This window comes from Ramularia collo-cygni (genome assembly GCF_900074925.1).
Source record: "Ramularia collo-cygni strain URUG2 genome assembly, contig: RCC_scaffold01, whole genome shotgun sequence".
Taxonomy (NCBI): domain Eukaryota; kingdom Fungi; phylum Ascomycota; class Dothideomycetes; order Mycosphaerellales; family Mycosphaerellaceae; genus Ramularia; species Ramularia collo-cygni.
The window spans coordinates 3,623,078-3,646,767 of NW_019716255.1; the positions used below are offsets into that span (position 1 = coordinate 3,623,078).

At 51.7% G+C, this 23,690-nt stretch overlaps 7 protein-coding genes; 6 read left to right on the forward strand and 1 right to left on the reverse strand.

The window, feature by feature from the left end:
• Positions 1-154: 154 nt before the first annotated feature.
• RCC_12179 (uncharacterized protein) lies at positions 155-1,438 on the forward strand (the record flags this gene model as incomplete). XM_023766453.1 has 2 exons in its annotated part: positions 155-544; positions 605-1,438. The coding sequence occupies 2 exons, from the start codon at positions 155-157 to the stop codon at positions 1,436-1,438; spliced, it is 1,224 nt and encodes a 407-aa protein (XP_023622221.1).
• A 4,017-nt stretch (positions 1,439-5,455) lies between these two features.
• Positions 5,456-6,120, forward strand: RCC_01186 (uncharacterized protein; the record flags this gene model as incomplete). XM_023766454.1 has 2 exons in its annotated part: positions 5,456-5,640; positions 5,718-6,120. The coding sequence occupies 2 exons, from the start codon at positions 5,456-5,458 to the stop codon at positions 6,118-6,120; spliced, it is 588 nt and encodes a 195-aa protein (XP_023622222.1).
• Positions 6,121-6,283: 163 nt separating this feature from the next.
• Positions 6,284-7,732, reverse strand: RCC_01187 (related to L-2,4-diaminobutyrate decarboxylase; the record flags this gene model as incomplete). Its single annotated transcript, XM_023766455.1, has 1 exon — positions 6,284-7,732. The coding sequence occupies one exon, from the start codon at positions 7,730-7,732 to the stop codon at positions 6,284-6,286; it is 1,449 nt and encodes a 482-aa protein (XP_023622223.1).
• A 332-nt stretch (positions 7,733-8,064) lies between these two features.
• Positions 8,065-12,972, forward strand: RCC_01188 (uncharacterized protein; the record flags this gene model as incomplete). Its single annotated transcript, XM_023766456.1, has 1 exon — positions 8,065-12,972. One exon carries the CDS (start codon positions 8,065-8,067, stop codon positions 12,970-12,972), a length of 4,908 nt encoding a protein of 1,635 aa, XP_023622224.1.
• A 539-nt stretch (positions 12,973-13,511) lies between these two features.
• Positions 13,512-16,751, forward strand: RCC_01190 (uncharacterized protein; the record flags this gene model as incomplete). XM_023766457.1 has 9 exons in its annotated part: positions 13,512-13,677; positions 13,727-13,792; positions 13,846-13,897; positions 13,946-14,229; positions 14,282-14,427; positions 14,476-14,686; positions 14,746-14,867; positions 14,927-15,371; positions 15,421-16,751. 9 exons carry the CDS (start codon positions 13,512-13,514, stop codon positions 16,749-16,751), a joined length of 2,823 nt encoding a protein of 940 aa, XP_023622225.1.
• A 1,033-nt stretch (positions 16,752-17,784) lies between these two features.
• Positions 17,785-19,293, forward strand: RCC_01191 (uncharacterized protein; the record flags this gene model as incomplete). XM_023766458.1 has 2 exons in its annotated part: positions 17,785-18,760; positions 18,824-19,293. The coding sequence occupies 2 exons, from the start codon at positions 17,785-17,787 to the stop codon at positions 19,291-19,293; spliced, it is 1,446 nt and encodes a 481-aa protein (XP_023622226.1).
• An 879-nt stretch (positions 19,294-20,172) lies between these two features.
• RCC_01192 (related to cytochrome P450 family protein) lies at positions 20,173-22,100 on the forward strand (the record flags this gene model as incomplete). XM_023766459.1 has 6 exons in its annotated part: positions 20,173-20,266; positions 20,397-20,593; positions 20,644-20,763; positions 20,814-21,398; positions 21,448-21,651; positions 21,705-22,100. 6 exons carry the CDS (start codon positions 20,173-20,175, stop codon positions 22,098-22,100), a joined length of 1,596 nt encoding a protein of 531 aa, XP_023622227.1.
• Between the last annotated feature and the right edge of the window lie 1,590 nt (positions 22,101-23,690).

A 23,690-nucleotide genomic window follows, 5' to 3' on the forward strand; every position in this document is an offset into this window, starting at 1 on the left:
GCCATGGTCTCAACCTTTGAATGTCTTCCTTACTCTGGGACAAACCCGTTATCTTCTAAAGTAAGTGCCACATGGTCGTCTTTGATATCGAGAACATAAGCTGAAAATCATTTCCAATAGCGCCAGTGATCAAGATGGTAGAGGATACCTCAACATGCAGTTGACGGAAGAGGAGTGGCATAAGATGGTCACTGCTGATGGCCAACCGGTGCACTTCGGTCGACCAGGCTGTCTGAGAGCTCTAGATGGGAGCATACCGCCAGGCTTCGACGAAGGCCAGGTATTTGCTCCATCCATGGATCGTCAAAGCCCGCTCTGGGTTGCCATCTCAGACGGCCTGAAGCTGTTTGGATTCAAGGAGAGTGAAGTCATCAATATCGTTCGAATACCTATTGTCGTGCAGGCGGTCGAGGAAGGGGTCCAGAAGCTGCCCCCGGTAGACTCTTCCGCCATCAGGCGACCTCATGCATTAGTTGCCGTAGCTGGCGATGCAGCGATGACAGTACACTTTTGGCCCGGCCGTGGACTGAACAGTGGTATCAAGGCACGTAGAACAAGCCAAGTGGGCATCACACTTGTAGAACACTGCTAACTCCATCTTTAGGCCGGAATAGCTCTGGGTGACGAACTGGTACATGCTCTGGACAACAGCCGCTTCGTTGGTATGAGACTGGACGCCATGCAAGAATACAACGATTTCATCATCAAATTGCAAGGCCGCGAGCACGATAAGCGGAGCATTCCGATCCTCAATCAGTCTGGCACGCCAGAGATGCTAGGTTGGCTTCTGGACAAGGCCAACAGCGTGCCGGATAAAGTTGCCATCGAATGGCTGATTGGTGCCATGACGCAGATCGCTGATCGTCTGGAAGAGAGAGACGACTGGGCGTTCGAACCAGTTGTCAATGTGGAGCCGCAGCTGCGGATCATCCTTCGCCAGCTCAATGCCATGACATTAAAGGAAATGGCCGTCAGCTTTCCTTGGCCAACAAGGGAGATGGCCGGCGCAGAGGTCCTGCCAGTTCGTCGGGTGATGAAGCCCGAGCAGAATCAGCGACGGCTTCGGAACTTATGGTCTATGCTACGAGAGAGTACCGAGCCGYGAAGACGCTCAGCTTCCAGTGTTTCCAACTCGCGATTTGAAGCTCCGCGATCAAAATCACCTGGCGTACCTCCAGAGAAACAAGCTCGTTCGAAGTCTCCTGGGCTAATGGCAGACGCTGGGCTTCGGCGTAGCAACGCCTACTCAGGGCGACAGAGCAGAAGTGAAAGCTTGTCTGTGCCTTCGAGGAATGATTCGCCCATACGGTCTCGATCATCCTCGCCTGGCAACGAGTACTGCTTGGGGAGAATGATGACGCTCAGGCAGAAGCCTCCGAAGGCGGTGTTGGACGATGCGCTTTCAGTAGGATTGTACCAGGTGCGAAGTTCGACTTGAGGGAATAGACCGTATGTAGCCGATTGACATACATAACGGCGTCGTCGTGATCTGAGAAGGTCTTCTGAAAGAACTTTTCGTGTTTGAAGTTTACACGTCGCCCAACCTGAGCTACGTCGCACTTATCGCAACGCTTCTTTGTAAAAGTGAGTCGTGATGTCCGGGGACAATAGTAAGTCGATGTCAGAGCCAATGCATCAGGTTTAACAAGCCAAGATCGTCGCCGTGTTTGACAGACCATACTCCCGTCTCTATGCGATGAGCTGTATCTGCGGTCGTTTGAAGTCCATGGTAGCGCTTATCGACTTCGATTGTGAATGGTGAGAATCACGAAGATGATTGGGGTCGCTACAATATTCGACGCCCGATGAAATCGAACGGCATGAATGTCACCATTTCAACATCGCACTATCGTAGCATATATGCATTCAATCTCTTGCTCGCGTCAATAAGATGTCTTGCCTTGCGTATGTCCGAGATGTGGTCAATCCTGAATTAATCTAAGAGTCGGCTCGGACAGAGACGGACAAACTGCGAGAACATTCCCTCACTCTGTTTAATTTGTACTAAGGAAGTTCTGATGAGAAAGCTACCAATTACATAGCCAGTGACTCACTCAATTAGAATCAAGCAACGATGTCAATCTCATCACAAGGCAGCTAAGAGCAAAGATTCGACGCCCTAAAACATTCACCTGGATTCTGGAAATTTCACTAGCTCCGAACCTTATCAGACGTCGGTTCCAAAGCAACTACTTCTGTATCTACGCGAACTATTTTCAATCGAATGCTGCGGACACGATAGAAGGATTGCTTACTCCATGGAACATCTTCATCTTAGCAAGTCAGAGTACCCGCAGTACCATATGCACATCTAACCGACCCAAATATCGCCCCCAATCAAGATACTACACGGTACCAACCCATAGGAGCGCCTAGACGGAATTGCTCGGATGTGTAAGCGATGGTGGAGTAGAGGTTGCTCCTAAGATATAGCCCAGCATTACATATCACCGCCGAATGGCAGTGTTCCCTTGGCTATAGAGCCAAGGAAAATCATGTCCCCATATGGTCAAATGAAGCGCTACAAGTCTTGGCATGACAAGTGAAGCTTCAGCTTTGATGATAACCAAAAAATAATTCTGTCCTCTTCCTCGAGCGCGTTTGAAGCGAAAAAAGCTCGAAGAACTACATAAGTAGCACTCCAAGACGTCTTCAAGGTTTTCGACAGACAATCAAGACAATCTTTTGGCAGTTTTGATATACACTCTTCGAAATGCCTTCCTTCACCAACGCTGCGATATCCATCTTTTTACTTTTAATTGCCACAGCTTTCGCAGACAACAGATGCGTTCTACAGTTCCAGCGTTCGACTCTTGGGCGGCAGCCTAGCTTGTTTGGCGGTCAGACACACCAGATCCAGATTCGTAGTCGTAAGCTATGCACAACCCTAATCCGTGTCCGGCTCGAGACAAGTTGGCTGGTTTACTGATCATACTCCCTAGTTGACGGCAACAGGCCAGATGCCGTAGTAGTTGGGAGTTGCACCGCAAACTTCGTTGGATCAGCCTGTACGTGGCAGAGAAACGAGAATTCGACAATCCCCAAATCTGGCTACATTGTGAACCACATGCCCTTCAACAGCTTTTCAAGCCTCGAAACCGAGGTAACAGTTTACGGGAACAACTGTGATGGTACTGTCCTGCAATGCAAGGCAACCGACCCTAAGGTTGTCGTTCCTCCGGGCGGCGATGTACGTATGCATGCGTTTCTCCATCTGGCTTCCTTCTCTCAAGCAACGATGGGTAGCAGTACCAGCTCAAACTGACACCATGTGAGGGTTCCGAATTGTTGTATCTGGCTGGTAGCACCTGCGAGCTGGTTCGGCCGGATTCCTACATTGGTCCGTCGGACAACGAACTTGACGCCCTCATTCAGGCACAGTTGGAACTGGAAGCAGAGGAGGGTTACGAGCCTCCCAACCAAGTACCTCCGCCCAACCCGACTAATCCAGCACCACCGAATAACCCAACCAATCAAGCACCGCCACCCAGTCCAACTAATCCAGCACCGCCGAATAACCCACGATTCGTCAAATGATTGAACAGATCCAATATGCGATGTGATGCGTCAAAGCACCGGGCGCTTCTCTCGAGTACTGTGCGTATTGCGACGCATACAGAGCTTTGGTAGATGTGATAGACGAAGCGAATGGTACGAGGAGAGTACTCGTTTTCCGAGAAATCTAGCTAGTTCCATATTCATAACTTGCTCAGAGCTCCAGGCTTCCAAGTTGTTCATGCATGGTGTATCTCGAAACTGCCTAAGCACTCATTATGAGCTTTCCAGCGTACACCGAAAGTTGGCTTACTCTGCACCAAGGAATATCAAGGTGGGTATGTCGAGCTGCGTCTCTTTGTGCAGTCATAGAGTCGACTTAGCCCCTCTGTCCGTGCATGTAGACCTATGGACAGTAGAAGGAACCGACCGAAACTGGCAACGCATTCACTTGGAGCCAGCATGAGATCATAGGCGTTGTGGAACTAATCGCTGACGGGTCGTGGGTGTTAGTGTCTGATTTTGGCATGCCTTCCTTGCGTAATCCGTGCGCCATGAGAGCACTACTTCTGGCCTCACCTCGTAGGCCCGCACTGTTGCACGATGGGAACGCCCGGATCTCGTCGAGCACGCTCTCTTTGTGGTTGCGGAGCAGACTTTACACGTCCAGGTACATATTTTGGATCGGGTTGATGGAGTCTCTTCCACGTTCATAACCGGGAATTGCCGCCGTCCCAGCCTTGAGCTCTTTCACATCAGTGCTCCAATGTCGGACTTTGGGGAGTCGATGGCAACTCCTGTCGGTCACTCAATGTTGGAAATGTTCCAAGAGCACGCACGTCAAAGTCAGCCCGCAATCGCTGATGCCATGAACCAAGCATTGGCAGGGACACTGCCCGGCTAGGCATCGCAAGGCGTGAGGTGTGTAGACCTAGTCGTTGCACTCGTGGGTGGCTCCCAGCCTTATATTCTCCGACCTCGTGATGAAGTCGCTCAGGCTCGCGGTACGGGTTTGTAGGCGATTGCTTTTAGCACGGCATGATGGATACTGAGCCGTCCAGGAGCAGCTCGGGAGGTTTCAGTGGCGACGTGAAGCTTGTTGGCATTACGATGACCTGGTGAGTGCGATTGTCGACCTTTAAGGTCCCCCAGACCTATACAAAGTACGTACATTACTTTTTGCGTGAGGCGTGCCCTAGCAAAAAAAGGTCAGCTAGTCGTCATGAGTCAATGCCATCACCTTGACATAGTGAAAACGGCGTTGCAGCACATTGAGACATGTGATAGCCACAGTGAGAAATATCTGCTTGATCAGACACGAAGATCAGAAGATCTCACATTGCGGACTCGGTACGGAGTAAGGTAGGTAAGGTAGGTGGGTAGAGGGATCGGTATTTTTAGCGCAGCAGGGTTCTCCAAAGATGGCGGGGAGACCTCCAGCCACACCAAACAAAAAAGCGCGCGACGTCAACAAGGATGAATCGTAGGCGCATCGCATCGTGTACTTCCGCAACTCACTTGCGTGAACTCTTTCTTCATCGCCCATTTCGCGCCATTCGCTCTTTTCAGTGTTCTTGTTTGCCCAAACATCTCACCGTCACTCGACAACTTCATCTCCACACCTCTCCTATCCCAACGACCCCACCGAGAGCTTCGAACTTACTCGTGGCACACCGCGATTGGGAGACTTTCACGCAACACACGCGGCGGGATTCGCCTTCGGTACAATAGGAAAGGGGACGCACGGTGCCTGAGATACACATCAGTGGATACAATAGCGGCAGAAGGGCCTTACTGTTCTTCGACAACTGCCGGCGCATAGCTGTCGCCGCCATCTTCGCCCCCGAGGCTACACGATTTCAAGTACACGGACTTCACACGATTACTTGTGTGACAAACGACACGACAGGCTGTGACACCTGCCTCCTCCGGCATTCTCTTCGCCGACAATACCGCAAAGATGGGCCGCAGCACCGTCCTCAGCAGTCGTCGCGAGCGAGTCGTCGTCCGCCAGTCTTACTACTGGCCCGACTGGCAACTCAACTTCTGGATCATCGTAATGCTCGCAACCGGCGGGGTCCTCATCGGTATCAACGCAAATTTCATCATAATACAAAATCGCCTCGATCACTTGGGAATACCATGGTTCGTTATCTTCTCCTCACCCTGCCACAACGGCCGATATCCCAGCCTCAACCATACTGACTCTTTTCTCCCCACAGGATCATGCCATTCGGTCTCACAGTCGGCTCCCTCCTCGTCGTTTTCATAATCCTCATGCTCAGCCTCATCGTCCAACGGCGCCTGCTCCCCGGTATCCTTATCCTCGGCGCGTTTATTCTGCTCGTGTTGTTCATAACAGGACTCATTGAGACTGCGATTCAGCTTTTCGGGCCAGAGGGAGATATCAACAGCAAGTGTCAGACTTTTGTCATGAACCAGCCGAGCGATACGAGAAGTGTGGATACTCTGGCGTGGCTACAGCAGAACTCCATCTGCCAAAGCTGGTCCGCTGTGTTCGCTTTCTGGGTCGTTGGGTCTGTGTTCTTGGTCTGGCTGATTGTTCTCGCATCAATGGTGGCGCGAGGCGGGTATGGCGACGATGATGGTCGATCAAGAGCTTGATTTCGAGACGGGACTATAATCGGAGTTTGGGGCCACGTGTATGATTGGGAGCAAGTGTATGAATGGGAATGGTGTTTGACAGCTATAAAGAGCAGGCGTTTAAGAGAGAAGGAATACCCAGGCCTATGTCTATATGCTCATGATATGCCATGTTTTGAACAGTTCAGCTCACTACGCTCAGCAGTACTTCCTTGATCAGCGCCATGTCCCGATCGACGTCGACTTGCCAATTCGAAATTGCAAAACGAGCTGCAGGCTGGCCATCCCATTGAGTACCGCTGATGAAAATCTTCCTTGTCGCATTGACGCGCTGGACAAGTTCTTTATTGATTTCGGGATCAGTCGCACGGAAAAGCACGATGTTGTATATGCGAGCGATCCCTTGCTCCTTAACCTTTGCAAACGAGGGCGGGGATTGAGGAAGCAGCTGGAAACTAGGAGTGTTGGCGATGAATTCCGCGATGCAGCGGGCGAGGGAGATTTGTCTCTCGAGAAGTTCGACATGCCCCTCCCTGCCGTATGATGCCAGCGTAGCATACACTGGCAAAGCTCTGAACCGTCGACTGTTCTCGATGCCGATGTTCAGAGGCGATGGTATACTGCTTTCTGAAGAAGAGCTGAGGTAAGCTGCGTTTGGATTTTGAAACACCCGAGTGCCAATGTCGAGATGACGGGAGAAGAAGACTCCACAGTCGTACGGCACGTTCAAGAGCTTATGGCAATCCCCAGCGATGGAGTCTGCGAGGATGATGTTCTTCACTCCATCGACAAGGGCTGCATACTTGGGTTCATACTTGGGTAGATATCTTGCGGGGAGGCCAAATGCCGCATCGACATGTATCCAGGCACCGTAAGTATCACAGAGCTGTCGGATGGTTTTCATGTCGTCGCCCGATGTAGCGAAGAATCCAGTGTTAACTTCTGCGCAGGATATTGAAACGATCGAGGCTGTACGAGGGGTCTTCAGGGCCTGTTCCAAAGCTGCAAGATCGAAATTGTGTTTTGCTTGGAAAAGACCCAGATCTTTCACGCACGTTCTCCCAAGTCCAACGATGGAGGCAGCTTTCCGTAGGGAAGAATGAGGGACAGTAGTCAGTATCTGGATAGAATCGATTCCTGCAATCCGAAGGGCTTCGATGATACCATCCTCGGAAACAGAAGCGGTCTTACCCTGCCGCCTAGCCATCTCTGCAATGATGTACTCCCGCCCGCATGCGAGGCCGATGACATTACTTGCAGTTGCCCCGGTTGTAAATGTCCGATTGTTGAACTCATGTTCTTCTAGGTCGACCAAGTTACAGAGCATTCGTAATGCTGCATCTTCGACATCCGTAGCTATAGTGTCATTTGGGAGATGAACTTGTACGTTTTGGTCATGTTGAGTAACGAGATTGTCGGCAAAAGCGGCTGCTGGGGTAGTTCCACCAGTTACGAAGCCGTAGAAGCTGGCAGATTGACTGCTTCTGTTGAGTCCTGGTACGATGTCATGCTGTAAGTGTTGATAGACGTCTTCCGTTCCAAGTCCGCGTTGGGGTATCGTTCGTAGAAGCTTGGATCGGCAGTCTTGGATTGTAGCCACTGCGGGGAGGACGAACTCATCGATCGTGCTCATTATGTTTGGTAAATGAAGAAGGGCGCGAAAGGACGTGAAGACGAGATGAAGATCACCAGCATGTCCCTCAATAAATTCACAAGGTAGATTCACAATGGCCGCGTTTCCAGTTTCATCGAGAAGCCAAGCCAAGCCTCACGCGGGCTCGTGACCTGGCGCCTAATTCGTTCCTGCAGGCGAGTGATCTGCGGACCCCACCCCGAAAATGGACGCGTCTAAACTCCGTCTMGACCTCACCGCGTAAACACACACAATCGAGACAAAGTACAAACAATCCCAATGCGCCTAGCATTTGTCCATCTTTCGCCCCGCGTCAGCAATGGTCGCCGCCAATGACGCGCCACAACCTCAACGAGCACCTGAACTGGCTGTTGCAGGCGAAGCCCTCTATACCCTCCACGTCGACATCATTGCCACAAGTCTCGGCCTTGTTCCCGAGCATAACAGCCACTCCGAACGAAGGCATCGCGACCGACAGTGACAGTACACAAGAGCTCACGAGTCGATCACGAGAGTCAAGCCGAAGACCTGAAGATATCGCGCGGGAACGAGGCAGCAACAACGAGGCCATGGTGCGGGCGAGGACTGCGCCTGGGTCCGCCAGCATTCCACAGACGTGGATTGGCAATGCAGTCCCCGAGCCTCAGCCTTCGCCATCACGAAATGCTCGGTCCGCTTCTGCACAATCCAGAGCACCGTCAGCATCTGCCTCCAGGGCTCCTTCGGTTGCAAGAGCGCCTACGGGATCTCGGCCACCATCTGTCCACGGAATGACGACGTCAAGACATGTACCATCAACATCCCGACCAATTCCAATGCCTCCAGCGGATGTAGAAATGCTGGATCTCACCGACGGTGTAGCTGTGTTGTGCAGTCCAGCGCCAAAGCTGCAAATGGCCACCACCACTGGCAGGAAGAGGACCAGCGATGAGTTTGAGTGCGATATGGAGGCTTTGCGCGAGTCCGAGGTGATCAAGCGTCCAGCAGCGCGACGGAAGGCGGAGCCAAGGATTAGCGAGGAGTTCAAATCGTTGGATGATTTTATGGATGACTCGCAAAGTCCCGTGAAACAAGTTGGACCATCAGACGATGCACCTCCGCCCTACTCAACGATACCACCGCCAAAGGCAAAGACGGTGGCCAAGCTCGCGCGCGCGAATACCACAGTCGTTCGTTCTCCGTCAAAGCCCAGGTTTGATCAGAGCCGTGTGATGTCCGATTCGGAAGACGACGATGACATTGTTGACTTTTCAAGCCGGAAACCGCGAAATACACCGAAGCCCTTTGCGGCATCGTCAGAGCGAAGTCGCGCTCTAACAAAGCTGGAGCCTATCAAGTCAGAGATCTTGGACGATGACTCTTTAATGCAAGTGGACGACTTTGAAGCCGTGGAACCCCAGGCCATAGTATATCCTGATCTCAAGCGACGAGTGACTCCACCTGTTCAGCGTGTATTGTTTGACGCTCCTCCGCCTACAGGTGGAACACAAGCAGTGTCATCGGAAGATGAGGCTGCGTTTGCTCTGCTGCACAAAGTCTTCTTACTGTCCGATAGTGTTTTTGAAGGCATTCTCAGCAGCCTCCAAAATCGCCAAGATGCTCTCGCGGAAGCGATTACAGACCTATACGACAAGGGTTTCGACAACGCGGACGATTTGGAACGGGAACAAGAAATCCTCGATGAGCGGCACGCCGCCATTGTTACATTACGGGATCGGCGGCCGCAATACCGCGATCTCACTGTGGAAAAGGAATCACGTAGGGAAGCTCTTTTGCTTGCGGTCAAGTCGCGCCAAAAAGAAGCCAAGGCCGCCGCCCAGGCCAAGAACCGAGCTGCTGGAGATCGACTGCGAGCCTTCCAAGAAACCTGCCTGGCAGCTCTTAGGCAATCTGAAGGCGATTTTCTCTCTGTTACCGACCAGGAAGTAGAGAGTTCGGGGCCTTTCATGGGTCAGAAGGTAGCTGTTCGATCGACCCAGGCGCCGACAAAGATGGCCCTCGATCAAGGACCATACGTTCCAAGCTCCAGTCGTATTGCTCAGACGCAGATGCCTCAGATTCAGCACGTTCAAACATCCAGGCCGCCGCCTTTCCGGGATACGAGCAATATGCGATCCCCGCTAGACTTGTCTCGGACTGCACCGTCTCATACAACTGCCTATAATCAGTCTGTGTCCCACGATAGTCAAATGTTCGATGACGATACATTTGAGAACATAGATGATCATGGCACGTTCGTTGCTGCTGAGAACATGTACAGCAACCGCATGGGCTCGCCACCTGCACGCTTCGAGGACGATGACGATTTCGGCTTTGGCGACGACGAAGATATGCTAGAGGTGGTAGAGCATTTCGAAAGTCGAGGTTCATCAACAAGAACGCCGGACAAGCCACCTGGTCGATCGGCTCTAGCAGAAACTTCTCATAATGCCCAGGCGCGACATCATGATTCCGGCAAGTCCAAGAAAACGGGATCGAAAGCACTCAGTGCTGCTCAAGAAAACGAGCTCGAGCGTAAAAACTTCTCGCATCCATGGTCCAACGAAGTGAAGACAACCTTGAAGACCCGGTTCAAGCTCCGCGGCTTTCGCGAGAATCAAGTGGAAGCCATCAATGCCACCCTGGCCGGCAAAGACACCTTTGTGCTGATGCCTACAGGTGGTGGCAAGTCCCTTTGCTATCAACTCCCCGCTCTGATCTCATCCGGCAAGACGAGAGGCGTGACGATCGTCATATCGCCCCTTGTCAGTTTGATGGAGGACCAAGTGCAGCACCTTCGTAACCTCCAAATCCAGGCGTTTCTGATCAACAGTGAGACAACACAAGAAGAACGTCGTGAGATTATGAATGCACTGGATAGTCGGGATGTCGAAAAGTTCATCCAGCTGATGTATGTGACCCCGGAGATGCTGAGCAAGAGCCAAGCCATGATGAACGTTTTCGACCGTCTACATCGCAGGAATCGCCTGGCCCGGTTCGTCATCGACGAGGCCCACTGTGTCAGTCAGTGGGGACATGACTTCCGACCAGACTACAAACTACTCGGCGACGTTCGCCAAAAGTTTCCGGGCGTGCCTGTTATGGCACTGACAGCGACGGCGACTGAGAATGTGAAGTTTGACACCATGCACAATCTCGGGATTGATGGGTGTGAGGTCCTCACGAGCAGTTTCAACCGGAAGAATCTCTACTATGAAGTCCGCAAGAAGAACAAGGGCAAAGCTGATATCGAGGATATCGCAGAGCTCATCAAAGAGAAGCATCACAGGAAGACTGGCATTATTTACTGCCTGTCCCGCGCGGATTGCGAAAATATGGCTGCTGCACTCCAAAAGCAAGGCATCAAAGCTCATCACTATCACGCTGGGATCGAGAACGCGGAAAAGTCCAGGATTCAGAAACAATGGCAGGCAGGTGCTTATCACGTCATTGTCGCGACAATCGCGTTTGGGATGGGAATAGACAAGGGGAACGTACGTTTCGTGATTCACCACAGCATGCCGAAATCCCTGGAAGGTTATTACCAGGAAACAGGCAGGGCAGGCCGCGATGGTCTGGCCTCGAGATGCTATCTCTACTACGGGTATGGAGATGCGACCAAGCTCCGAAGGATGATCGACGATCCGAAAAAAGATTCAAGTTGGGAACAGCGGCAGCGGCTGCACCACATGCTACGCTTGATGATCCAATACTGCGAAAACCGAAGTGATTGCCGTCGCGTCCAAGTGTTGGGGTACTTTAGTGAACGCTTCAACCAAGCAGACTGCGACGCTCAATGCGACAACTGCAATTCCACGTCAACTTTCGAGGACATTGACTTCACGAGCTATGCGCGCCAGGCCGTTGATCTTGTTCGAAAAGTCAGAGGTGACAAAGTGACGGTCCTGCACTGCGTTGATGTCTTCCGCGGAGCCAGCAACAAGAAGATACAACATCTTCGTCACTCTGAGATTGACGAATTCGGCGCTGGAAAGGATCTTGATCGCAGCGACGTCGAACGACTGTTCTACCGCCTCCTGAGCGAAGACGTTTTGCGAGAAGACAGCGAGCTCAACAAGAAAAAGTTTCCGACGCAGCACGTCAATCTCGGTTCCAAATGCACTGATTTCCGGTCTGGGAGTAGGAAACAGCTCATCATGCAGATCAGCACGACTCCAAAAATGCCAAAGACGAAGGCTGTCGCAAGCAAGAGCAAAAAGGCTGCAGGCCCGAAGAGAAGGGAGCTTCCCATGTCCACCAATGTTTCGTCTCCACTTCATGGAGCGTCTCGACGTAAGAAGTCGGCGCAATCTGGCGAGATGCACGCGAACGGGTACAAGAAGGACAATTTCATCGTTTCTGATGCGGAAGAGGAAGAATTCTACCAGGACGCAGATACTGAAAGCGACGATGGCTTCGCTCCCGTGATCGATGCTAGGAAGCCGCGTCAAAAGGCACCGGCTGCAAGAGGCCTCGGAACACGCATCACGACAGACGAAGTTATCAGCAGTCTCAGTGAAGTACACCAAATCGTGCTGGAAGACTTCATGTCTCTCGCAGAGAAGAAGTGTAAAGAGATCCAAAAGAAGAAAGGACTGATGATGGTGCCGTTCACGAACACCATGCTTCAGCACATGGTCGTCCATTGGATCGAGGACGAGGAGCAGATGGCTGAGATTCCTCGCATCAACAAGGATATGGTTGGCATTTATGGCAAGCACTTCATCAGGCTGGTTAAGGAACAGCGTCAACGATACAACGAGATGATGGGTCATACCGAACAGCAGCCAGATCAGCACGCGCGCAACGTCATCGACCTAGTCAGCGACGACGGTGAGGATTATGGCAGTATACCGTCGGATCTGGAGGATGATGACGAGGACGAGGATGAGGAGGGCGAGCAAAGCACTTACTTTCGACCAGACTCCAAGGTTGTTGAATTCAATAATCGATTCGCAGCCTCTCAATCGGCAGCCATGGCCATGCCACCGCCTCAGGCACCAGTGACCAAGAAGAAAGCCGCTGTTGCCAAGAAACCAAAGACCTACAGAGCGAGTCATGCTGGAGGTGGCGGGAGTGGTGCTGGACGGGGACGTGGAAGAAAGGCTTCCGGTGGCTACGGGAGCCGTGCGTCGTCATCTTCGGGGGTTGAAAAGAGGTCCAACAAGAACGGAGGCACGAGTGCCGGTTCCTCGCGTGGCAACTCGAGAAGTGGAGGTGCAGGAGGTGGAGGAGGAAGTGTTTTTATGATGCCGACATGACCTGATGAAATTTTGATGCATTGCTTTCGTGTCGATGGCTGGCAGAGGTGGTGGTTTATAGGTCACATCTTGATAGCCAGATCTACTCTCTTTCTCATCAGGGCCATCACTCCTCCCATTTGTGGGCATTTCTTTCTCCATGAGAAAAATGAAATGATGTCAAAATACCACTCTCTCCAAGCTTTGCTTGGCTTTCCAACATCCGGATCCCTGCTCGGCAAATCATGGCCMGAGATTCAAAGCATCCCCTCCCAAGTCTCTCTTCTCCACTTCATCATGAACATGCAGGAACACAGGTCTACAGCCGCCCGGCTAAAAGCCTTCGACCGATTGGGACGGATGTGAGACGATCGACTTCATATCCCCGCTTGTCGAGTGGTATGCGATGCTACGACTGCTACGTTGCAGTCACATCTTGGGGTTCCTTTCCAGGCATTTGGCTTGGTGAGCTTACTTTCGACTAAATCAGTCTTGGAGACCTTCATTGAGTACATCTTCATGATATTCATGCACCGTTTCTGGAGCACAATCTTGTCAACATGCGTTTCTTTCTCAATCGATGTTCGGTTTGGCTTCTCTCGATTTCTTCTATCCTGGCCTTGATACCGGCGCAAAATGTGGAGGGCACCAGCACCACAGAGAGCTCATCCGACAAAGATGCCTTCATCAACAATCTAGTGAAACAGATGACGGTGCCAGAGATGGGTATTTATATCGAACATCAGTGCTCAGTGTGAAATTAATTCGACTGCAGTAATGCAGCTGTACCTGTTCTTTGCAGACGATGCTGTGGGCCCGGAATCTAACAATGAGCTCTATGGCCAGTCGCATCGGTCAAAGTTAAAGGCTTCATTCATCACTGACGTATCCCAGATCACGCACTTCGATTTGCTCCTGACGCTGGTATTGGAGTGATTCACGATTGGTAAGTTATATCGGTGGATCAAAGAAATGATTAACATAGCCTTCCCAGGTATTCCCTCAACAAAACGCAAATCAATTCCTTGCAGCGCTTAAACATCGAAAAGTCCCGCCTCAAGATTCCCTTCTTGCACCTTGCAGAATGCTTGCATGGTGTGGGCTCTTTCAAGCAGTCGATGTTTCCACAAGCTTTGACCATGTCATCCTCGTGGGATACCGATCTCGTACATCGTGTTGGTCGAGCAATAGGGACCGAGGCGAGAGCCATTGGTATACATGCATGTCTCAGTCCCGTGCTAGATGTCTGTCAAGATTCGAGATGGGGACGATGTCAAGGTGAGATGATATCTCCACTTCTCATCCCACAAGATTGACGAATCGTCTACAGAGGATTGGGGTGAGRACCATATCTTGACGAGTCAYATGGGAGTAGCATATGCTTCTGGAATGTCAAAAAATGGCACCCTGGGTGATGCCGATGCAGTAGCGCCAGTGATGAAGCATTTCGCTGCTCATGGAGCTCCTCAGTCTGGTGTAAGATATACAACGCATTAATAACGACAATGGCTGACTTCAGCAAAGCTTAATGGAGCACCTTTTATGGGACATGGCAATCGAGAAGTTCTCCAGAACCTGCTAATCCCTTTTAAGGCAGCTGTGGACCTTGCAGGCGTTCGCGGTGTCATGATGTCGTACAACGAGCTCGACGACGTCCCGGCTCATGTAAATCCGATGCTTTACGATGCCCTCGGTGAATGGGGATACGACGGCTTCGTGATTGCGGATGACACCGGTAAGTCAAGCGTTATCGTACTTTAAGAATGACTGCACTGTGCTGATCCACACTTCCAGGCATGTCCGAGCTCATGGATGTTCACATGGTCTCCGAGACGCCGCAAGATGCCATCGGGCAGTGGTTCAATGCAGGGGGAATGATCTCCTACTATGACTATCCCTTAGAGACGTATCTCGATGTGAGTACAGTGCAAGAGAGATTCTCCGTGCTACTGCCTTCGACTGACGCTATCCTCAGTCTACCCTCAGTCTCATATCCAACAACACCCTCGCGATATCGACATTAGAAGACAAGATGCGTCGGATCCTGGGTGTCAAATGGGACCTCGGTCTGTTCTCCAATCCATACATTCCAGACGACATCGATGCTGAAGCTCTGACCATCGAGCATATTCCACTCACTCTTGAAGCTGCGCAGAAGAGTATTATTTTGTTGGAGAACCGCAACGCCACGCTGCCATTGAATGCCAAAGACTGTGGCAAGATTGCACTGATCGGACCCTTCGCTGACGCTCTGAACTATGGGGATTACTCCGGTCAGTTTGGCCAATATCCGGTCGCACATTCTTCGACGATACGAGAAGGCATTGTGCAGACATTGAGCGAGGAGGTCGCTCAGAAAGACTTGCTCACGGCTTGGGGTGCCAATACATGGCAATCCAATACTCAGTCCCCGATCCCCGGTATGTTCAGCTCTACCGTTGATTGATTACAGTAGCTAACAATTGACAGGTTACCATCTTGCCACTCCTAACGGGACTGTGGGTGGATTGCAAGCAACTTACTTTGCCAAACCCGATTTCTCAGTTCCACTGGTCCAGAAGATGGAAGTTCCTGTACGCGACTGGGGCCTCTACCCTCCGCCAGGTCTACCATCGAACAATTTCAGTGCCACCTGGGAAGGCACTCTGACTGTGCCGGTGTCAGTCTCTACCGACGGATGGCTAGGGGTTGCTATCGCGTGGAATAGCACGGCCAAACTTTTCATCGACGATGTAATGCATGTTGATGTTCCTTTGACGACAACAGGTAACATACTGTCCAACATACCTTCTCGCGCATACAACCTCGTCAACAGTACTGCTCCGCCACCCGGCTCAGCTCCCTTCAAGTTCGAGCCTGGAGCCACGCACAAAGTGCGACTAGAGTTTGCTTCCTGGAACCTCTACCAGAAGATCGCAAATCGAAACTCTCTCAATGCGGAAGTCCTCTTCTTCTGGAACCTGGTCTCTCCGGGGAACGCTGCGATAGAGCAAGCGGTCCAGGCAGCAAGAGAAGCCGATACGGTCATTCTAGCTCTTGGAGCAGCATGGAACTCAGACGGTGAGAGCGGTGACCGAGCAACCATGAGCCTCTCTCTCAATCAGACGCAGCTTGCAGAAGCGGTCTTGGATATTGGCAAACCGGTGATTTTGATCTTGGAAGGAGGAAGACCATTCGCGATTCCCGAGATCTACAACCATACCTCCACCGCTGCTGTACTGTCTACAGGATTCGGAGGTCAGAGTGCCGGGCGAGCAGTCGCCGATGTCCTCTTTGGATCCTTCAATCCAGGCGGTAGAATCCCTTTGACGATTCCAAAGCACGTCGGTCAGATGCCCGTCTATTACAACATGAAGGCGTCCAGCGTTCGATCGTACATTGACGTGGATAGCACTCCGGCCTATCCTTTCGGTTATGGACTCAGCTATTCAAACTTCACTGTGGCCAAATTCGCAAGCGCTTCAGGAGATACCTTCTCGTCCAGATCGACCATCAAATTTTCGCTAGATGTGCGAAATACCGGTGCCATGGCTGGTTCTTACGTGGCTCAGGTGTACCTCCTTCAACGAGTATCAAAAATCTCTCAACCGGTGAAACAGCTGGTCGCTTTTGACAGAGTCTACCTCGAAAAGGATGAATCGCGGAGAGTGACGATGGAGTTGGAAGTCGATAGATACCTGAAGATCCTGAATCGCAAGTATGAGTGGGAAGTTGAGAAGGGAGAGTACACGTTCGCTTTGCTGGAGAATGGTGGCATATTTGCCAACACGGACATGAATGTGACGATGCGAAGCGTGTGAAATGTGTCGCCTGCCACTGTTGATTGTTGGCCACGTACGTAGTCGGACAGTGCCATGGGCGTAAAACTATCTTGTCAATATACTATGAAGTCCTCAATTCCAATCACTCCCTCGACCAGGCCAGCACATTTAAGCATGATGAGATCGCATCCAATATTGACGGGCTGAGGGCCGGCCTCTGAGCACAGCGAGGACTCGCTAGATGATGGCCACGCTTTCGGGCGGAATCGGCGGAGAATCCCGGCTTGGCCTTCGCCAGAGCTAGGTACTTGATCGACGCGACGCGATGCAGCGCGACGACAACGTCGAGCATGACGAGCGCGTAATCGCCAGCAAGCTCCTTTCCCACACTGCATCTCTGCTTCAAGGACCAATCCCAATCCGACGCCTCGGGAAGCCGATCGAAGGACGGAGAAGAGGAGGGATGAGAAAGGGAACGATGTGGCTTCCGCTGCAGGATGCATGAGACAGTCTGTCTTCGGAACGTTCCTGACTCCTTCGAGTGTTATTCAGGCCACGTTCACCAAACCCAGATTAGCATTGAGCACTACTCCACACGAAGGAATGCGCTCGTTGGCGCGGTGCGTGGCACGGTGATCGCGGCGTCTATGGTAACATTCTTGGAACACACAAAGTCATCGAGTTTGCTGTGGTGTAATCACCACATGCGCCAGCGCTTATAACAAACCACTGCGCCTGTGTAGAACGTCTGTGGAATTTATTTAGTCTGGAGGTTTGCAGTTTTTTCAGTTTCTCCTACAGTCCTCAATTTTTGCCTTTGGATGACTMAAAATAAATGATTGCGTGTGCCTCGTACTCCTTCAATCCTTCACTCCTTTGACCTCCTCAAAGTCTCTCGGCGAGACCGTCTGTTAATCAGAGACTTTTGCGCGTCGAGTCTCGCGGGACAGCCCCATCGTCCACTTGGCTGAAGTATTTTCAAGCCTCGAAATCTTCTCACGGAAGGGGACCTTAGCTCATGTCACTGGCATTCCATTCTGTCAATTCATCACCTCGGACAGCACCTGCCGAAATGGCCCCCTTCGAGCACGAGGCAGGGAGATTGGCAGATGCGCCTGCGGAAGCTATACCACAAGCAAATTCACAGGCCAAAATCCCTTTACCACAGGACAATCTCTATCAAGATGCGGCACAAGACACAACCTCCCGCCAGCTCACGTTCCTTAAACGACACTTTACCAAGCCTGTAACACTTGACCTCGATACAACAACCGACTCTGCTCATCACATCGACAACAAACGACAGTTCTCGGTCACATCCAGAGGCTTTATTATATCATCCTCCGCCATGATACTTGCTCTCATTGCAGCTATCGTGGTCGCCGGAGTGCTCGGAACCCGGGCACAAGGTCATCGCACTCCGAATGGAGGGGATCCTCGACTAATCATTCCACCTCACACGCCGGGATCATCACCAATCCGATCCGCCATATATGCAAACTTTCCAGATCCCGCCCTTTGGTGCGACAACGGCACGTGGTACGCATACGCGAGCAACAACGCAGCTGGTATCAAGCAGCTGCAGAATGCCAACGCCAGCAAGAACACTGTCGCATTTGGAGAGGCTCATGTTCAGATGGCCACCTCGGATGACTTCCTCAACTGGACCATCTCCTCCATTCCCCACGAGCCGCTCCCAGCGGTTGGCACGTGGTCTCAAAGGCTGAATCAACCAAGACTCGGCCGAGCACCACTGAGTGGAACATGGGCTCCTGGTGTTATACGCCGCGCGGATGGGAAACTCGTAATGTACTATGCTTCCCCGTGGGGTGGCTTGAATCCTCGCCCAAAGCACCCACATCCGCATTGTGTGGGAGCTGCGGTCTCCACGGGCGACTCGCCAAGTGGACCCTACGAGGCTGTGGAGGAAGCATTGGCATGTCCCATAGAAGTTGGGGGCGCCATCGACCCAGAAGCCTACTCGGAGGGCGACACAATCTGGGTTGTGTACAAAGTCGATGGTAACAACGTGGGAAATGGAGGCGAATGTAAGTGCATATCCACAAATAGCAAGCCCTATATATTCGAATGCTAACCATGTCTTTGCGCAGGCGGTAATATGGTGAAGCCGATTCAGCCCACGCCCATCATGCTGCAGAAGATGATGGCTGACGGCATCACTCGAGACGGCGAGCCGGTCCAGATATTGGATCGCATCGCCAGTGATGGGCCGCTCGTGGAAGCGCCCATGATCGTTCGTTCCGCTCAGGGAATCTACTTTCTCTTTTTCTCTTCGGTCTGCACCCGAGATTCAACTTACGCAGTCAAATACGCCACGTCGGAGAATCTGGCAGGGCCATACAAGCGTGCCCACGCCACACTGCTCATGACTGGTGATTGGGGTCTTGAGGCCCCAGGCTCTGTCGGAATTCACGACGATGGCAATGGTGGGTGGAACATGGCATTTCACGCCCGAGTCAACGATACAAAGCTCGGCGGTATTAGAGCCATGTTCACTRCGAAGCTCGAGTTGGATGGGAGGGTTGCAACGATGGTTCAGGACAGGTCAACGAGGGATTAGAAGTCGTTTTGGTTTTAGCAGGCTGGTTTGTTGATTGGCGTTTCAGCGATATACCCAAAGTGAGATGCGTACAGCGAGGCGTTTTTGGTTGGTTTGTCCGACCCATGGCTGCTCATTGACCGACACACAGTACATAAGTTACATTCTTGAAGAGCAAAGTGAGCTTCGAATCCTTTGACAAGGGAGCGTCTCACGTCGAGCTCGCCAGACCGGTAAGCATCGTGTCTCGCTTCGAGCGCATGGAACAACCTAGTTCCAGGCTGCTAGTTGCAGTGCCAGATGCTGGTCTGTAGACATGCACAGTGAAATGCTTTCAACGCCCCATTCGTCATGTGCTTGCTTCATGGCGGAGTCGCCTTCGTCGGTATTCCTGGCGGCGACATCAAGTCGTGGCGTACGTCTGCTCTCGAACAGCGCTCCCCTAAATGGTAATTTGCTTGAGTCGGAGGGAGGCAAGGAGGACATGTTGCGCGGAGTTCAAGCCAGGATTCCCGAATTCCGCGGACTCCGCACGTGCGAAAAAAATGGACGGATTGCGCGGACTCCGTCTTTACGACGCTCCCGGCACGTCGACGTGACATCAGATTTCGGTTGCGGCTGATCACATCAACGTGTGAGATGCGGCGCGATTCAGGCTCCTCCAATTACACGCTTTCCTTCATAACTGACACGCATGGGCTGTCCCGGGCGGGCAGTTAGTCGTCCCGTCCATCATCAGCGAAGCATGACAGTCCCGAGTCTCTTTGTTTGAATATCACTAATCTGGTTGCCTGCACGTCAACTACTCCTTAATACAAGGCAAGCTCGCCGCTTCTTTGTCCCTACATTCTTCTCCGTCGTTCATCTCTTTCCTTGCACGTCTCTCCGGGTTCCGACAAGATGAATAATACTATTCTCATCGCATTGCTCGGTCTTGCAGTCTTTGCCTTCTACAAGGCAGTGGTGGCTATCGCTGTTAGCAGACAGAATGCCGGTACGTTGCCCCTTATTCATGCTCTTGAGAAATGGATCTCATCCCGAGCTTGTCAATGCTTGATCATCCGTGGACAACATGGTCATCGCGTTATCTGGCGTTCCGACGGCATACCGCTAACGCTCCACAGCCAAAGCGCGAGAGCTGGGTTGCAAGGAGCCTCCAATGATTAGAAATCTGGGATTTCTCGGTATATCACATCTCAAGCGAGCAATGGCTGCAGACAAACAGCAGCTGTTTCCGGATTTCTTAGTCGACAGACAAGATAGCATCAGCAAGGAATTTGGCCGTGRGGTTACGACAGTGAAGGGACACCTTTTCGGTCAGGTATGTGCACTTTACCACTGACATGGTACAATCCACTCATAATTCGGCAGGTTGGTTACTTCACCAGCGACCCAGAAAACGTAAAGGCTATCCTGGCCACCCAGTTCCAGGACTTTGATCTGGGGCCGATAAGGAATACCATCATGGGAGAAGTCCTCGGATCTGGCATTGTACGTCGGCTGCCTCGCAAGAATAGATCAGATACTAACTCCACCTCTAGTTCACGCAGGATGGCCCAAAGTGGAAGCACTCTCGTGAAATGCTGAGGCCCAACTTTGTTAGAGATCAGATCAGCGACTTGGATATGGAGGAGCATCATGTCGAGCATCTGATGGCCGAGTTACCAGTCAATCAAGCAACTGGGTGGACAGATTTCACCGACATCCAAACTCTCTTCTTCCGCCTGACCATCGATGCGTCAACGGAATTCCTGTTTGGAGAATCAGTAAACAGCCAAGTTTCCGAAGGCCGTCATTCCGCTGTCGCAAAGGCCAACTTGCGTGACGAGAAGGCCTTTAGCATCCACTTCGACTCAGCCCAAGCTCATATGACGACGAAATTCAGACTAGCTAATTTCCATTGGATGCATAATCCCAAGGAGTATCAAGTCGACAACAAGATTGTCAATGACTTCGTACGGACATATGTTGATGCGGCTCTTGGGAAAGGTCAGGCAGCAGACATCGAGAAGGCACCGCAAAGCGACAAATATGTCTTTATGCATGAGCTGGCCAAGAACACGAGGAATCCCGATGAGCTCCGAGCACAGTTGCTCAATATCTTGCTTGCTGGCAGAGACACGACGGTGAGTACATCATGATCTTGTTAAGAGCGTCGTTTGCTAACATCCCCAGGCCTCTCTACTCTCGTGGTTCTTCCACGAAATGCTACGAAACCCAGATTGCTTCAACAAACTCCGACAAACTGTCGTCGACACCTTTGGCACATACGACAACCCCCAAGACATCACCTTCGCAACTCTCAAAGGCTGTCAATACTTGCAATATTGCATCAACGAGACCCTTCGTCTTTGGCCCGTTGTTCCCACCAATGGCCGCGTGAGTTCCCCAGCTCGTCAACCCTTGAATATCTCCCACTGACCAACATTCAGCGCACAAACAAACCCACGACTCTACCTCGTGGAGGCGGACCAGACGGCCTCTCCCCAGTCTTCCTCCCCGCCGACACCCCAGCAGATTACTCCGTCCACGTCATGCATCGTCGCAAAGATCTCTGGGGCGAAGACGCCCAAGAATTCCGCCCCGAACGCTTCGCCAACAGGAAAGTAGGCTGGGAGTTCTTACCCTTCAATGGCGGCCCTAGAATCTGTATCGGACAGCAATTCGCGCTGACGGAAACGAGTTATGTGCTTGTGAGACTATTGCAGAGATTTGATCAGATTGAGGCTGCGCCCGGTGAATTGGAGCAGAGGGCTACAAGTCGCCTTTCTCTCACCAACTGTCCTGGGAGACCGGTTACGCTGAGGTTGCATGAGGCGAAGGCGTAGATTGGGGTTGGTCTTGGCGTTTCGTGGCATGGTGGGAATGGGGAGGGGGAATATATGAACTAGACTCGCGATGAAATCCAGATATGATTTATGTTGAAATCTCTTCATGCTCGTTCCTGGTCATCCGATGCCTGTTATCTGCGCAAGTGCCGCGTCGTGTCCATTCTTAGTTGTGGTTTGTTGGATGGGTGTCAAATACAAGGACTGCCTCTGGCATACTAACATCGTGTGGACTTTCGCAAAAGCCGAATTCGAGTGAATGAAACGCACATTTACCAGCCAACATCTCTATAAAGGGAATAGGACGATGACTATACCCCAAAACATATCAAGAAACCTCTACCTAGTTACTGAGATCAATCTGGGCCACCAAAACTGAACGTCACTGTCGTTGTTAACCATTACCACTACCCAAACCCTAACCCTAAGCGAATTTGAGCTCCATCCCATCCCTGCCAAGGTGTCCTGCCCTCACGCGCCTTCCACGACGGAGTCGCATTCGGAGCTTCTGAGTTCCAAGTCCTAGGATCTTGACTTGTTCAGGATTGAACAAAGGAGAGAAATGTATTCGTCTGCATCCCCAACACATACCAAGACAGCCTTCCCAAGCCGAGCTCCTCGTACAGACCTCCGCCAGTTCGTCACTCCAACGCCTCCTCCAGTAGACGCTTCACCCTGGACCTGTATGCGTGCAATGAGAGGCCTTCGCTCGGATGACCCTCTTCCGCCGGGAAAAGCTCCACCATTTCAACGACCGAGTAATGTTCCTCCCTCTCGACCTTCTAGCTCTGAATACTCCGCAGCGTTGGTGCCAATGCAAGGACCGGTTTCGCTGGTGGGAGTAGCACTCTCCATGTAGCCGTATCCAGAGTCAGAGTATACGAAGATCTCGCAGATCTCAACAGTCTCAGGATTTCTTCGAGACACTCGTCCGCGAAGCAGTTCCCGACGGTAAGGTGTCGAAGATAGCGAATTGACGCTTCGATGCTTCGCAGGAAGGCTTTGCAAGCTACGCCGTGCACCGGATGGAATTGCTACTAATGTACTGCTTCACTCTCTGCGACGTGTAGGTCCTCAGAGTGATGACAGCCATGTTCGCAGGGTTTTGATGGTGGCGGATCGCAGAAACGATTGGTAGAGAAGAAGTAGTTGTGGTAGTGGGTAAGTTGGGCCGAAAAAGTGGTTGGTGGTCAATAGTGATCGATGACGAAGGATAGTTCATGCTGAAGAAATGGCTGTAGAGAAGAAGAAGAAGTGGCTGCGCTGGTGTAAGTACATTGTCGTACCTTCAACATTTTGAGCGATGAGTGCTTTTGCATATGACCGCCATACATCCAGTTGCTTCCCTGTGACAGTAGAGTGAAGCGGGCCGCAGCTGTACACTTGTATGCTTCTGTAGCCTTACTGAAGGCTGGTCCAGGGGCCGCGCCGAATCGCTCTTGTATCAACTGAGGAACACCAGGAGCCATCAGTGATTCAATCCATCTCACTGGAAAAGAACACGACAGAATTCGCCCTTCCTACAGCATGAACAAGTTCAGCGTGAACAGCATTTTGATAAACGGAAGTATACATGTGACTCGCGCCAGG